This window comes from Apodemus sylvaticus, chromosome 17 (assembly GCF_947179515.1).
Source record: "Apodemus sylvaticus chromosome 17, mApoSyl1.1, whole genome shotgun sequence".
Taxonomy (NCBI): Eukaryota; Metazoa; Chordata; class Mammalia; order Rodentia; family Muridae; genus Apodemus; species Apodemus sylvaticus.
Genome location: NC_067488.1, coordinates 45,023,330 through 45,038,061, shown reverse-complemented (window position 1 = coordinate 45,038,061; position 14,732 = coordinate 45,023,330). Strand labels below are relative to the sequence as shown.

Genomic DNA, 14,732 nt, shown 5'->3' with positions numbered 1-14,732 from the left:
ACAACCTGCAGGAATCAGTTCTCGTCTCCATCATATGAGACCCAGGGGTCAGAACTCAGTATGACAGCAAGGGCTTTTTAAGACTTGTCTCTGGGTCTGAGATTTTGGAGGTCAAAGGGTGGAACTTCTCACTCACCCTCAGCACTCAGAAGCAAGGCTGGGGGGCTGGAGAGATGGCTCAGCAGTTAAGAGCACTGACTGCTCTTCCGGTCCTGCTTTTCCTCAGGACCTTCGGGGTCCTGAGTTCAAATCCCAGCAACCACATGGTGGCTCACAACCATCTGTAATGAGATCTGATGTCCTCTCTTCTGGTGTGTCTGAAGACAACTACAGTGTACTTGCATATGATAATAAATAAAATCTTTGGGCCGGAGTGAGCAGAGGTCTTGAGTTCAATTCCCAGCAACCACATGATGGCTCACAACCATCTGTACAGCTACAGTGTACTCATATACATAAAATAAATAAATAAATCAGAAGAAGAAGAAGAGGAGGAGGAGGAGGAGGAAGCTGGTTACCCTCTGGGTTTGAAGATTTCTAAGAGCCAGCTCCAGCCAGGGGCCAGCCTATAAGATCAGCACTGCTTATGTCCAGGACCCAGCACCCAGATTCTTGAGGTCGGGGGCTTAGGGGCTGACAGAGTGACAGTATCTCAAGCATTCCATAGAGAGGGTGATTAGCCACAAAGAGAAGTCAAGAAAGAAGAGAAGGTCTAGGAGACATCTGGGCCACCCCGCTAGTCAAGTGGCTGGCAGATGGGCTGGCAGAAAGGTCCCTAGAAGTTCCCTGGGGACTGAGGGTTAAGGCTGTAGCAATAGAGGAAGCTCCTGAACTACTTACAGCCTCTGCCTTAGCTCCTCCCTCTTTCCTGTCCCCAGTCAGTTTCACTTTTGCTTTCCCACCTCAAGGCCTTCTGCTTGGAAAGGACAGCACCCCTACCCAACCGGCCTGGGACAGCAGAGGTGAGGGTAAATATGGGGTATGGGGGAGCAGCTAGGAGTGTGGGAGAGAGGACAGAACAGGTGGAGCGAGCCGAGCGGTCTTCTTCCCTTCCCTTGTGTCACACCCCAGGATTCCGATGGCAGAGGTGGAGGCAGGGGCAGCCTTGGAGCTCCGGGGACTGCCCTCTGAAATACCCGATGAACTGCTCACACTGTACTTTGAAAACCACCGTCGCTCTGGTGGAGGACCTCTCCTCAGCTGGCAGAGGCTTGGCTGTGGCGGTATCCTCGTCTTTCAAGATTCTGCAGGTGGGGAGGTTGACTCAAGAGGTTGCCTAGGCGTCCTGAAGCTTGGCCATCTCTGACACATTGTCTCTGCTCACAGATGCAAAGAGGGTCTTAGCCCAGGCAGAGCACCGATTACATGGTGTCCAGCTGAACCTGAGGCCAGCCCCTCCCCGGGCCCCTGAACGTGTGCTTCTCCAACAACTGCCACCTGGCACTTCACCTCTGAGCCTGGAGCAGCATGTTCAGGCCTTGCTATGTGCAGCAGGGCATCCCCTGCAGACTTGCCGTGCTCTGGCCAGTCCCCGGCAGGACTGTGCTCTGGTCCAGTTATCCATGCCCCTTTCTGAGGCAGGTGAGAGGCATGTGAGAGGCAGGGTTGGGGGCATAGCTTCTAGTCAAGGAGGGTACCCGAGTTGACTCATATATTCCTTACAGAGGTCTGTGCCCTGGTGGAACAGGCCCAGAATCTGCCCCTGAATGGAACCATCGTGTCCTTGGCCTGGGTGCCCCAGACCCGAGAAGTTCGTGTGGTGGACAGCGCTGCTCCGGTGGACCTGTTATTGCTGGAGCTGTACCTGGAAAATGAGCGTCGCAGTGGTGGGGGACCCTTGGAGGGTCTGCGCAGCCTGCCTGGGCAACTGGGCACTGTCATCTCCTTTCAGCAATGGAAGGGTAAGTGGCGCCTGAAGCTAGGAAGACCCTTCCTCTATGCTAGAAACTCAGTGTGCTTTCTGTTTTCTCTCTTCCTGCAGTGGCTGAACGGGTGCTGAAGCAGAAACACTGGCTCCAGGGCTCTGAGTTGAGCCTTGTCCCCCACTATGATGTCCTAGAGCCAGAGACACTTGCTGAGGGCATCAGTGGTGGGGATCGTTCAGCTATGCAAGAACCTGCAGTCGTCGATCATAGTTTTACAGAGGCTGGGGGACTGGCCGGGGCTCTGACTATGACTGTGGGCTCTGGGGAGGCACCAGGACAATTAGGGACAGAGGCAGGACCTGTAGAAGCTGCAGGACAGGCCGTGTCAATTGACTCAGGATCTCTGAGGTCTCTGGAGCAAGAGGAGCCTATACTTCTGAGAACTATGGGCTCTCCAGAGCAGACAGGTTTCATAAGTCAGGGGGTTATGGGGTCTACAAGCTTGGTAGATCCAGTAGAAAGCTTTACAGAGCTCCCAGAGCAAGTAGGACCCTTGGCCCCAGAACCAATGGGTGTTCAGGAGCAGGAGAGCCAGGGGGAAGTTACCATAGACTCACCAGGGCAGGAGGAGATAATGGGCCTAGTGGGGACGACGGCTACGGAGTCTGAAGAGACAGGGCTGGAGAGCCCTGGGGATGGGGAGGTGCAGAATCAAGAGGGCCTGGTAGACATGGTGATGTCGATGGAGCCGGGGGCCATGCGTTTCCTGCAGCTCCATTATGAGGACCTGCTTGCCAGCCTGGAAGATGTCGCTCTTTTCCCACTTGAAGGAGTGGATGTAACTGGCTTTCGGGTATGTGACCCTCAGGATGACCCCAACTTTGCCTCTTGTCTTACTGATGTCCGGGTACCTTTCCTGTGCTCTGAACCCCATAAACTGTCCTCCTTGTGGTCCCGCAGCTTTGTGGAGCCAGGGCCCCCTGTCAGGCAGCCCAAGAGTTGCTACAGAGTGTGCTGGGAAGCATTAGTTGTCACACGCTGAACATGAAGCACCCAGGCAGTGCCCGGTTCCTGCTGGGTGCAGAGGGGCAGCACCTTCTTCACAGACTGGAGGCTCAGTTCCAGTGCATCTTCGGGACAGAACATCTGGCCAGCGCTGCCCTGGACATAGACCCTGAAAGGGTAAGATGGAGTTCTGCCTTTGTCTTTTTTCTCACATGCCGGACCTAGATGCCTCCTCCTCTGCTGTGACCCTGACATCCTCTGCCCACAGACAGATCCCACTGAGGCCCTCCACGTCCTCCATGACCACAGTACAGGCATCGATCAGGAGAACATAAGACTGGGTAGGACTCCTAGGGAGCCCTAGTATGTCCTGTGGTCCTTTCTTAACAATCCTCTCCCTGCCCTGCCCTACCACTTGTTCAGTGACCCCCTTTTGACCTACCCTGCACCCACAAATATGATCTCCAACGTTTTATATCTATACCAATCCATCCTACTGGTTATCATCAGCCCCCTGGCTGGGCCCAACCCTTGACCCAGCGGCCTCTTTTTGCCTTTAGAGGAAGTCCGAGAGCTGCTGGCTACCCTGGAGGGCCCACATGAGGAGGACAGGATGCCTCAGGAGACACCTGGAAGGCTAGAGGAGACAGTTCCAGAGCAGGAACAGGACATCCCCACACTTGAGGCTGGGGAGGAGCCTGTGGCCCTTAGCACTGGGACACCCGGGCGATTAGAAGAAGAAGCCACACTACAACTGGCTATCCACCGGTCCTTGGAGTCTCAAAGCCAGGTGGCTGATCAGCAGGAGGCTAATGCACTAAGGCGGGCCATGGCCCTCTCCCTGTTAGAAGCGGAAGAGACCCTGGGTGAGGACACTGGGGGCAGGGCCCAGCTGGTGGTGCACACATCCTTTGAGCAGGACATGGAGGAATTGAATCAGGCATTATCTGATGCCTTGGAAGAACACCTTCGGGAGGAGACAGTGAGTCTCCAAGGGTGTATGCTGCCCATAGAACTTGGGGCTCGTCTGGAGAGGCGTCACGATGTGAGTGTTACCCTCCGTGGTGACCACGTTGTCCTCCGTGGCTTTGGGGTTCAGCCTGCCCGTGCAGCTCGCCACTTGGCTGCTCTGCTTGTTGGCCCCGGGGACCAGAATTTGACCTTTCCTTTGGAGGCCTCAAAAACCAACTGTGAGTCTGTACCTTGGACTTGGGGGAGGGTGCAATGGGTTAGCTTTTAAGCTAGGGCTTGAGACATGGCCCTGATGTCCTTTCTTCCTGTGTGTCAGTGTCTGAGCAGGGGCTGAAAGAACCCTTGGGGAGGCTGGAGGCCCTGGAAGAGAATTCCAAGGAGTTCCAAGACGTGGTGCAGGCCTTTTATAACACCCTGGATGCTGCCCACAGCAGGATCTGCATTGTTCGAGTGAGTTCATGCCCTGTGTTGCTGGCCTTGTGCCCTGTGTTAAATTAGGGTCAATTGACCAAAAGCAGCTTAAAGTGGATCTGTTGAAAGCTGATAGAAAGGATTGCCCGGCCAGGCGTGGTGGCGCACACCTGTAATCCTAGCACTTGGGAGGCAGAGGCAGGCAGATTTCTGAGTTCAAGGCCAGCCTGGTCTACACAGTGAGTTCCAGGACAGCCAGGGCTATAAGAAAAACCCTGTCTCAAAAAAAAAAAAAAAAAAAAAAAAGCCCAAATCCATAAAAAACAAAACAAAACAAAACAAATCAATCTGTAGACCCGGCTGCCTTTGAACTCAGAAATCTGCCTGCCTCTGCCTCCCAGAGTGCTGGGATTAACAGGCGTGCGCCTTGAGAAGGCAGGTTTAGGAAATCTCTGTTAGGAGTGGTCTTTGGGCAGTAAATATTCTAGCAAAGAAAGCTATGGTGGACATCTTTCTGTGCACACCATCAACATCTACAACTGGACTAGAGGAAGGTTTTGCTATGCCTCTGACCTTTTACAGGGAGAAGGCTTTCCAAGGTTCTGGGGGTCTTGAAATGGCTCCCCCATGTCAACAACACACATTTATTCAGGACTTCATTCACTCAGGTTCCTCTGCTCCCTGCAATGGATAAGCACCCCTTCTTTGCCGGGAGAACATTTGGAATCTGAGGAAGATAAACAGAAGGGTATAAGGACCAGGGGATCTGACAGGCCTGCCTGAGTGAGGCTCTCTACTGGGGACTGTAGGACTGTCTGTGCCACAGTTGATACCATCTGGTGGCCAATGTGAGGGTTACTCTTCTTGTTCTTGTCTGTATAGGGGTGGAGTAGGGGCTTTCTGTCTCCAACAGAGGGCCTGTTCTGGCAAAGGGCTAGCCCCACAGTCTAAAATAATACCCGTGTGTGTGTGTGTGTGTGTGTGTGTGTGTGTGTGTAGCTAGAAATACAGATTAGTGGAAAAAATATGCATACATATATGTATTGTATATATTTATAGTGGCTACTCCTCCTGTATTCTTGCTAAATTTGGCAACAATGAACATGGGCAAAAAACAAGCTAGTACCAAGGAAGGGGGAACCTTAGATTCCCCTCCCCAGCATTCCAGGTATGTGAACAAAGAAAAGCAGAGGCAGATGGACCTGTGAGTTTGAGGCTAGCCTGGTCTACATAGTGAGTTCCAGTCCAGCCAGAGTTATACAGTGAGATTTGGTTTCTAAATAAATAAATAAATAAATAAAGGCTGCGAAGAAGAGAGGGCTTGTCAGCCTAGTCTGCTCCCTGTGACAAGGGAACAAAGAACATGCAGGAGGGTGACAACAGAGACATCCCTGGAAGCATGCTATGGAGATAGACAGTCAGCTGGGAGAGAACACGATGACCGACAGCCCTTTCACCCAGAAGACTGGATACGCTCATAGATGATGCTAAAGAGAGATGGCCATATATGGGTAGAAAGGACAGAAGAGGGCTGGAGAGATGGCTCAGCAGTTAAGAGCACTGACTGCTCTTCCGGAGGTTCTGAGTTCAATTCCCAGGAACCACATGGTGGCTCCCAACCATCTGTAATGAGATCTGATGCCATCTTCTGGGGTGTCTAAAGGCAGCTGCAGTGTGCTCATATGCATTTACCAAAAAAAAAAAAAAAAAAAAAAAAAACAACAACGGACAGGGGAGTTGTCACTGTGTGGTAAGACTGGACAAGGTGCTCTCTACTCTCGATGCTAATGATTGTGGGTGGGGCTAGCAGCCTCAGTCTTCACATAGAGATGGCTGGTCTTCTCTGGAGGTTAGGAAGGTCACCAGTGGGCCCTGACTGCAGCTATGACCTTTGACCACCAGCATCATGGCCGCAGCAGCTGCCATCTCTCTGTTCACAGCCTGTGATTTTGTTAGTAACATTCGTTTACTCGAATCTTCTAGGATCTTCTAGGATATCTATCACTTAAAATGGCACATTTATGGTTCTTTTCCTGCTATTACTTTAGAGACTTTTTTTTTTTGCCTGTCTAGTTATACACAGAAGCATAGAATGGGTTTTCTTTTTCCATCATCTCTTCCTCCTCCCATCTCATAATTTGTATATACTATGTAGTTAAGGTGTATAAATCAACTGCACTTGATAGTCTCCATGCTTTGGCTCTATGTTGATAATGAAAAAAATACCAAACTTTGCATCACACCAGGTAAACGTGACCGTGTTTGTTAAACTGTGGAAGTACAGGCCTTTAATTCCAGCACTCAGAAGGCAGAGGCAGGCAAATCTCTCTGAGTTTAAGGCCAGCCTGGTCTACAGAGCAAGTTTCAGGACAGCCAAGGCTACACAGAGAAATCCTGTCTCAAAAAAACCAAGAAAACAAAGCAAACAAGCAATCAAAACTGTTGGAGCTGGAGAGACAGCTCAGAGGCTAAGAACATTTGTTACTCTTGCATAAGACCTGGGTTTGGTTCTCAGCAATTATATGATAGTTCACAAGCATCTGTAATTCCAGTCCCAGGGAACCCAATGTCCACTTCTGAACTTTGCTGGCACCAGACATGTGTGTGGTGTATAGAAAAATGTGCAGGCAAACCACTCACAGATGTTATCAAAACCTATTTTTTTAAAGATTTATTTATCTATTATATGTAAGTATGCTGTAGCTGTCTTCAGACACACCAGAAGAGGGCGTTAGATCTCATTACGATGGTTGTGAGCCACCATGTGGTTGTTGGAATTTGAACTCAGGACCTTTGGAAGAGCAGTCAGTGTTCTTAACTGCTGAACCATCTCTCCAGCCCAACAAAAATCTATTTTTTAGCATATATTTTTTCAATTTTTATTTTATGGTATGCATATGAGTGTTTTGCTTGTATATATGTCTGTGCACCATGTGTGTGCCTGATACGCAAGGATGCCAGAAGAGAGCATCATATGGGTCTTGGGAATTGAACCCATGTCTTTTAGAAGACTAGCCACAGCTTTTTGACTTACAGAGCCATCTCTCCAGCCCCTAAAAACAAAAACAAAACCCCCCCTTTTTTTTTTGTTTGTCTTTTGATTTTTGTTTTTTTGTTTTGTTTTGTTTTTTGTTTTTTCGAGACAGGCTTTCTCTATGTAGCCCTGGCTGTCCTGGAACTCACTCTGTAGACCAGGCTGGCCTCAAACTCAGAAATCTGCCTGCCTCTGCCTCCCAAGTGCTGGGATTAAAGGTGTGTGCCGCGCCCGCCGCCGCTGCCGCCACCACCACCACCACCCCGCTAAACCCGATCTTTTTAAAGTAAAAAACAAAAAACAAAAAAGCTGCGGTGAGCCTGGGGAGTTGGTGCAGTGGTTAGGGGAGCTTGCTCCACACTTTCAGAGTTTGCCAAATACCTACCATGTTAGGCCATTCACAACTGCCTTGTCACTCCAAGTCCAGGAGACCACTGGTGCCCTCTTTTGGCTTCTGAGTGTACCTACACATACAAACACAAAAAAATCTTTATTTTTTTTATTTTTTTTATTTTTTGTTTTTGTTTTTGTTTTTGTTTTGTTTTGTTTCCGGAATTGATGCAAGATTTATCATTGAACATGATTTTATAGATAGGGTATAGGAGAGCACTGTGGAAGCCTTCAGGAATGCAGGGCTCTCCACTTTCCAGAGGACCATGATTGGGGATATATTTGACACCACAGCCATCAGGAATGAGGCGCTTCTCAGCAATCATGTTTTCAAATTCATCTGTATTAAACTTGGTGAAGCCCCACTTCTTTGAGATGTGGATCTTCTGGCGGCCAGAGAACTTGAACTTGGCTCTGTGCAGAGTCTCAATCACATGTTCCTTATTCTGCAACTTGGTGTGGATGGATATGATGACCTGGCCAATGTGAACCCTGGCCACTGTGCCCTGGGGCTTCCCAAAAGCACCACACATACCTGTCTGGAGCCTAGATCAGGGACAGCATTGTAATCAGAGACTTGATTATTAACTGCCAGAAAATTGTCTCTAAGGTCCCTTGAGGCAACCCATATAGACAATAGGCTGCATACACTACCAAGGAAGCTGCTGTTTGCAACCACTGCACACCAAAGTCCCCCTGGGGAGGATTTGGTTTTTTCAAGACAGGGTTTCTCTGTATAGCCCTGGCTGTCCTGGAACTCACTCTGTAGACCAGGCTGGCCTCGAACTCAGAAATCTGCCTGCCTCTGCCTCCCAAGTGCTGGGATTACAGGCGTGCACCACCACAGCCCTGCAAAAACAAAAAATCTTAAAGAGGGCAAACAAACACATAAAACAAAACACCTTACAATCCTGTGCAGTAAACCAAGACCGTAGCTCTTCCTAGCATTTGCAGAGCCCTGGGTTCAGTTCCCAACAGTGAACAGCAGGGCATGGTGGCACAGAATCCCCGCCGTGAGGGCCAGGAGAAGGAGGACATCCTCTGCTACATACTAGCTGAGGTACGAGGGGTCAAGGCTAGCCTAGCACAAGAGACTATATCTCAGAAAGCAACAACAAAACAACAAACAAACAACACTGGATGAGAGAATATTTGGGGACTTAGTGTCTTCTTGTGTGTGTGTGTGTGTGTGTGTGTGTGTGTGTGTGTTTCACACTTTCCTTGTCTCTTCTGAGTCGTGCTTGACTTCGGGGTAAGCTGACCCCTTGGCCCCTGATGTGAAGACTCTCCTGCTACATAGGGGTGTCTGTGAGTAGGTAGTTCTGAGTTTTAAGTTACAGTAACAACTGAGTGTAGTGGTAAATGCTTATAATCCAGGCATTTGAGAGGTTGAGGCCAGGGGATACCTGAAAGTTTGAGGCTGGTATACGTAGTAAGGGCTAGTCTGGGGTATAGAGCAAAACCGTGTCTCAAAAAACGAAAAGGTATGCACATAGCCTTTTATAACTAGAGGATTGTTTCACAACTCTTATTTTATTTTATTTTATTTATCAGGGCCTCACTGTGGAGCCCTGTATTTCCTGGCTTTCACTGTGGAGAAGTAGGCTGGCCTTGAACCCACAGAGATTTGGCTTTCTCTGCCTTCTGAGTACTGGAATTTAAGGCGTGAGCCACCACACCTAGCTCTAACTTAATACATATGTAAATTTTGTGGTCTTTCAATTGGCTGGGATACAGTGTTTAGAATATATGTGTGTGTGTGTGTACATATATATGTATATATGTACATATACTTCAGATTTATGAAAACATTGCTCTTCTCCCATCTTTATGTGGGTGGGTTCTGGGGCCTGAATTCAGGTTCTAGGCTTGCAGAGCCATGATCTTATCTTTCTGGGTCATCTTATAGCTTCCCCCACCACTCCCCATTTCTTGGAAAGGTAGAAAGATCATTGGATTTTTTTTTTTTTTTTTTTTTTGGCTTTTTGGCTTTTTGGCTTTTTGGCTTTGATTTTTTTCGAGACAGGGTTTCTCTGTATAGCCCTGGCTGTCCCGGAACTCACTCCATAGACCAGGCTGTCCTTGAACTCAGAAATTCGCCTGCCTCTGCCTCCCATAGTGCTGGAATTACAGGCGTGCGCCACCACCGCCCGGTGGATTTTTTTTTTTTTAAGATTAAAAGAATTGTGTGGTGCTGTTCAGGGTAGGTGGGCGGGGTGGGGGATTATGTGCACGTGAATGCAGGTGACCGTGGAGGTCTCTGTTCGCTCTGGAGCTGGAATTACAGGCAGTTGTGAGTCACCTGACATGGGTCCTCTACAAGAGCAGTGTGCACTCCTAACTGCTGAGCTGTCTCCGTCCCATGCTTGATGCTATACCAGCGTCCAGTATTGGTCCCGAGAAACCCACGCTGGAATGTCTTCCCGTTTGTACTTGCATCCTGACCTTGGTGTGCATGTGTTTACTTGCAAATTTTTTTTTTCACTTCAAAAGCTGTGGCTTTCTGTTAGGCGCCAGGGGCATACCTTCCCAATGTCCTTGGCACTTCATGGATCTCTCCATCTGGTGACAACGGCCTCCAGCCCAGGGACACATTGTCCACTTTGTTCCCAGGTGCACCACCTTCTTAGGAAGCGGAGCCTGGACTGTCTCCATCTGCTTCATGTGCTTCCCTGTCCTCTCCTCGCTGCTTTCTCTTGTCCCTTAGCTCTGTTCTCAGCACCCTTTCTTAGATCCTCCTAGACCACCACGTAGTTGAATCTGTAGCTTTAACCACCTCATTATCTAGCCCACGAACAGAATTAGCTCAGCAATCCTTCCCTCCCTTCCTCTGCTATTTCTTCTCTTCCTCTCTCTCTTACCCATCACTTTCATCTATCTATCTATCTATCTATCTATCTATCTATCTATCTATCTATCTATTTTTTGAGACAGGATTTCTCTGTATAGCCCTGGCCGTATAGCCCGGAACTCCCTCTGTAAACCAGGCTGGCCTCAAACTAAGAGATCTGCCTGCCTCTGCCTCCCAAGTGCTGGGATTAAAGGTGCAGGTCACCTCCTGGCTTTTCCTTTCCTCTTTTTTTTTTTTATCTTGGGGATCCATCCCACTTGCTAAGCAAGCGCTCTGTCCTCCGCACTGCATCTCCAGCCTTGAAATCTCATCCTAAATGTCCTGTTTCTAATGTCCAGACCTTTTCATAGCAGGTAGTTTTGTTTTGTGGATGTGGTATGCGTCTGCCTCCTCCTAAAAGGCCAGTAAGTGTTTCTTTAAAAGCTCTGTTTGAAACCCTGAGTTTGTTGCTTCAGGAACAGAGGTTGGTTGGCTGAAGTCTTCTCTGCTGTCTGAACTTTCCAGTGCTGAGGCAATTTAGGCTCCTGGCTTGGCTTTTTACTGTTGAAGCCCGATTATTGGTCCTAAGTTTAGGTGAGTGGGGTGGGGTCTACCCACCTGCAGGGCTCTCTGGAGGAGTTAGGCCTTCCTGGAAGCTAGCTCTCCAGTGTCACTTGTCCCATGGAGAGAGACAGTTCCTGTATTCCTCTGGACAGAGCATGATGGTGGGCTTTCAAGTTTTCACGTAAATCCTAAATTCTTCCTTCTACCAAATTGCTGAGTTCAGCTCTCTTCTGGCAGTTGTAGGGATAGATTCCAAATAACTTCACCCCAACTACCATGCACTTGGCAGGTAGAACGTGTGTCACACCCATTGCTGCAACAACAGTACCAGCTGCATCGGGAGCGTTTGATGCAGTGCTGCCGGCAACGCCCGGCGGAGCAGATCCTCTATCACGGCACTCCAGAGTCTGCAGTGCTGGACATCTGCACACACGGCTTCAACCGCAGTTTCTGTGGCCGAAACGGTAAGGCCTGTGCAGGGCACGGACGCGGGCCATGCTAACCCTGATGACCCTCACCTCGGTGACTCTCCTGTCCTGTCCTGTAGGCACACTCTACGGACAAGGCGTGTACTTCGCCAAGCGTGCCTCTCTGTCGGTACTGGATCGTTACTCGCCTCCCAACGCAGAAGGCCACAAGGCGGTGTTTGTGGCAAAGGTGCTGACCGGTGACTATGGACAAGGCTCCCCCGATCTGAAGGCGCCTCCTTTGAGGGCTTCCGGTCAGGTGCTTCGCTACGACAGCGCTGTGGATTGCCTACACCAACCCAGAATCTTTGTCATTTTTCACGACACTCAAGCTCTACCGACTCATCTAATCACCTGCAAGAACATAACCCTGGGTACCCCCTGATAACTCTCTTGGTCTGTTAGATCTCTTTCCTGGACTATTTGACCTAAGAGGCCAGCTTCTGGTTCCCTGCTCCACAAAGTCCTTAAGCGTCAGAGCTGTCCACGGAAGCGCTCCTGTCTCTGGCTGGATTGCCAGGATGACTGGACTGGGGAGGGCCAGATCTAATCGGTTCCTTGGCCTGCTCGACCGCCAGGGGTCAGCAGAACACGGCAGGAGGGTGTGCACCACCAGGCACACCCGTCTTGGTTGGACCGCGCCCTAGCGGGGCTCTGTCTTTGAATAAACCTGTACTTGAAACCAGTTAGAAGGACTGGCTGGAATTCGGAATCCGACCTGTTTAGGGAGTGGGGGCCACCCACGTGGCTAGGGACCCGGTCAGCTGTTCACGGAGGGGTGGGGGCGGCGGTGGGCAGTGAATCTAGGCGTCTGGACGCGGTGCACTCCTACGACCTCACGATCGCCGGCGGCAGCATCTCTTGTCTCCTCACGCACCGCCCACCAAGGTGTGCGCACTCGGTGGGTGCCGCCTGATCTAGTCATATCTTCGGCTCCGGTTCTGCAACCTCCCGGTCCAGTACTCTTGGCACGTAGCCCGGTCACGCGTGAATCGTTTGCTGGCTTTCGGAGGTACCCGGCAGCGCAGCTCTTGGTGGGACCGGGGCGGGGCTCTAGATTAGCCCCGCCCGCGCTGCCTCCGCGGTTCTCCTGGGCCCCAGGAGTCTGGCTGCAGCGGCGGAGAGGAGGCAAGCGGAACCACCAGGAGCGTAGAACTGGGAGGGTATGGAGAGGCTCCAGTTGTGTTGGCAGTTTGGGGGGAAAGGCGGGTAGGGGTGGATGGCCTCAGACCACCCGGAACTAGGTGCTGGCTGCTTCGCAGCCCCTCTTGCTCTATGCAGAGATCAACACCTCCCTGGGATCAGGAAATTGCGGAACTGGACGGGAGGTGCTTGAGTGTGGGCAGAAAACGCCGCGATGAAGGCAGGCTCGGTTGGGGGCTGGAACAGAGACAGCCACTGAAGGGCCCCGCGGTGGAGTGGGGTCGAGAGAAGCACCAGCTTGAGGACCGTTGACTCTTTCCCAGCCCTTGGCCTGAGGGCGAGGCACAGAGCCCACATTGTGCCCCCACTCTGTGCCACCCCCGCTGAGACAGAGCCCCATTCACCTCTTCGCACGCCAGTGCTCTTGGGGCAAGGAGCTGGGGCGTGTGCACGCGTGGGGATGCGTGCGCTTTGACTGCACGCAGTAAGCTGGTGGGTTGCTAGAGCGGCTGCCCCGCTCCCCCGGGCTTTGCCGCATCCGAGTTCCCGCAACCCACGCCGCTGCGGTTCCAGCTATTTATAGGCCTTTGCTGCAGAGATCGCAGAGACAGAGGTGGGACTGTGTCGGCTAGAGGTGGGGCAGAGTGATGGGGAGTCCTAAAGGCAGCTTGGAGGTAGATGCAGTGACCACGGACTGGGGTTGAAGGTCTTGTTTTGAAGAGTGGGACAATAGGGGCATAAGCCGTGTTTGTTGATGATGGCCTCATTGCCAGCCTATTGGAGGATCAGAGGAGAGGGAGTCCAAGACTGAAATGCAGGGAATGAAAGCTCTAGTCCTAGTGACAGAGTCCTATCAATGTGTGCTTGAAGGTAGCACCCTCTTCTCCTCCGGTTTGACAGGCGGAGGGTGGAGTCAGTGTCCTGTGCTGGGGATGGGGGCGGGGATAGTTTAGCGCTTGGGTAACTAAGAGACCGGAACGATGGGCAGTGTGTGTGCTGGAGGATGTGAGGATAGGTAGGAATGGGAGAGCTATTGTAAAGTCTGGGCTGAGCATCAGGGATCAGTGTGTGGACAAGACAGGAGTTTGGTATCCATGTTCAGGTTAAGGAGGTGGTGGTGGGTCGATACACAGTATTAACTTTCCCCACAGGTGAGAGTGTGACTCCTTCTTACTTTCTCTCCAGGAGGCCATGTCAGGGGAGGACTCCGAGGTACGGACTGTGGCGGTGGCCGAAGGTAGTTCCAATGGAAGCAGTGGTTCACCCAGCCCCGGGGACACACTGCCCTGGAACCTCGGGAAAACCCAGAGAAGTCGCCGAAGTGGAGGTGGTTCTGTGGGCAACGGGAGCGTCTTGGATCCTGCAGAGAGGGCCATCATCCGCATTGCAGGTAATGGGGAAGGGTCCGGCCAGCTTGCCTCGTCAGCACGGGTGTTAACACACCGTCTATGAACTGTGTCCAGCTGTTGGACTGGATAAGACATCCGGGGCGATTGATCAGCTGAAGGAGGGCTCCTTCTGAACTAGTGAGTTCAGGTAGCACAGCTCCACCTGCTGGCTCGACCTTGGTAGCTGCAGGAGGTTGGAGGTCTTTTAAAGGGCTGACGTCTGGCTTCCGGCTGCAACTGCTCAGCGGTGGTCTCCTGGAAACGGGTCCAGATGCCCATCGTGAGTTGGAATAGTTTCTTGGTCTCTTGAGGTCAAACTGCTTCTCCGGCCTTGGCTGCCATCAGAGGGCGGGAGCACATTACCACCTGGAAAGAAGATGTTTAATCCGTGAGAGCCCCAGAACCTCCATGAGCCAGAGGCTAGGTGTTCCTTTCAGGAACTGCCACTCTGAGGATGGGAAAGAGTGAGGTGAAAGGCACCATGGGAGACTAGCAGGCAGCCGAAGGCTAGCTTTCTGGAGGGCAGCCTGTTCCTTTGAGAAGTGTGTCATTTGAGGCTGGAGGCCTTTGGGGTGGGATGTCCGGGGAAAGGGAACACTGACTCTATCCCCTAGGGGATGATGAGGCATTTGACGTGCAGGAGGTGGTAAGGGTGGACTTGGG

At 51.2% G+C, this 14,732-nt stretch overlaps 2 protein-coding genes and 1 pseudogene across 5 annotated transcripts in view; 2 read left to right on the top strand and 1 right to left on the bottom strand.

Moving 5' to 3' along the window:
- The first annotated feature begins 859 nt into the window (after positions 1 to 859).
- On the top strand, positions 860 to 12,223 carry Parp10 (poly(ADP-ribose) polymerase family member 10). Of its 3 annotated transcripts, none has more exons than XM_052160843.1 (11): positions 860 to 962; positions 1,072 to 1,250; positions 1,327 to 1,581; positions 1,665 to 1,901; positions 1,982 to 2,718; positions 2,826 to 3,047; positions 3,139 to 3,211; positions 3,431 to 4,060; positions 4,159 to 4,292; positions 11,361 to 11,535; positions 11,619 to 12,223. In XM_052160843.1, exons 2-11 carry the CDS (start codon positions 1,079 to 1,081, stop codon positions 11,921 to 11,923), a joined length of 2,940 nt encoding a protein of 979 aa, XP_052016803.1. In that variant the 5' UTR covers positions 860 to 962; positions 1,072 to 1,078; the 3' UTR covers positions 11,924 to 12,223. The 3 variants fall into 3 exon arrangements, with proteins under 3 accessions (XP_052016803.1, XP_052016800.1, XP_052016802.1); XM_052160840.1 differs by having other exon boundaries at positions 878 to 968; XM_052160842.1 differs by lacking the exons at positions 11,361 to 11,535; positions 11,619 to 12,223 and adding an exon at positions 4,922 to 6,443 and having other exon boundaries at positions 884 to 962.
- Positions 8,275 to 8,397, bottom strand: LOC127668315 (uncharacterized; annotated as a pseudogene).
- Positions 12,224 to 12,590: 367 nt separating the features above from the next.
- Positions 12,591 to 14,732, top strand: part of Plec (plectin) — a 61,804-nt gene continuing 59,662 nt past the window's right edge. The window contains exons 1-2 of one of the 2 annotated variants that reach the window (XM_052160834.1): positions 12,591 to 12,701; positions 13,867 to 14,071. In XM_052160834.1, the coding sequence (XP_052016794.1) occupies positions 13,873 to 14,071 (199 nt within the window). In that variant the 5' untranslated portion in view covers positions 12,591 to 12,701; positions 13,867 to 13,872. The remainder of the gene's footprint in view (positions 12,702 to 13,866; positions 14,072 to 14,732) is intronic. The other variant, XM_052160839.1, reaches the window with a different exon arrangement.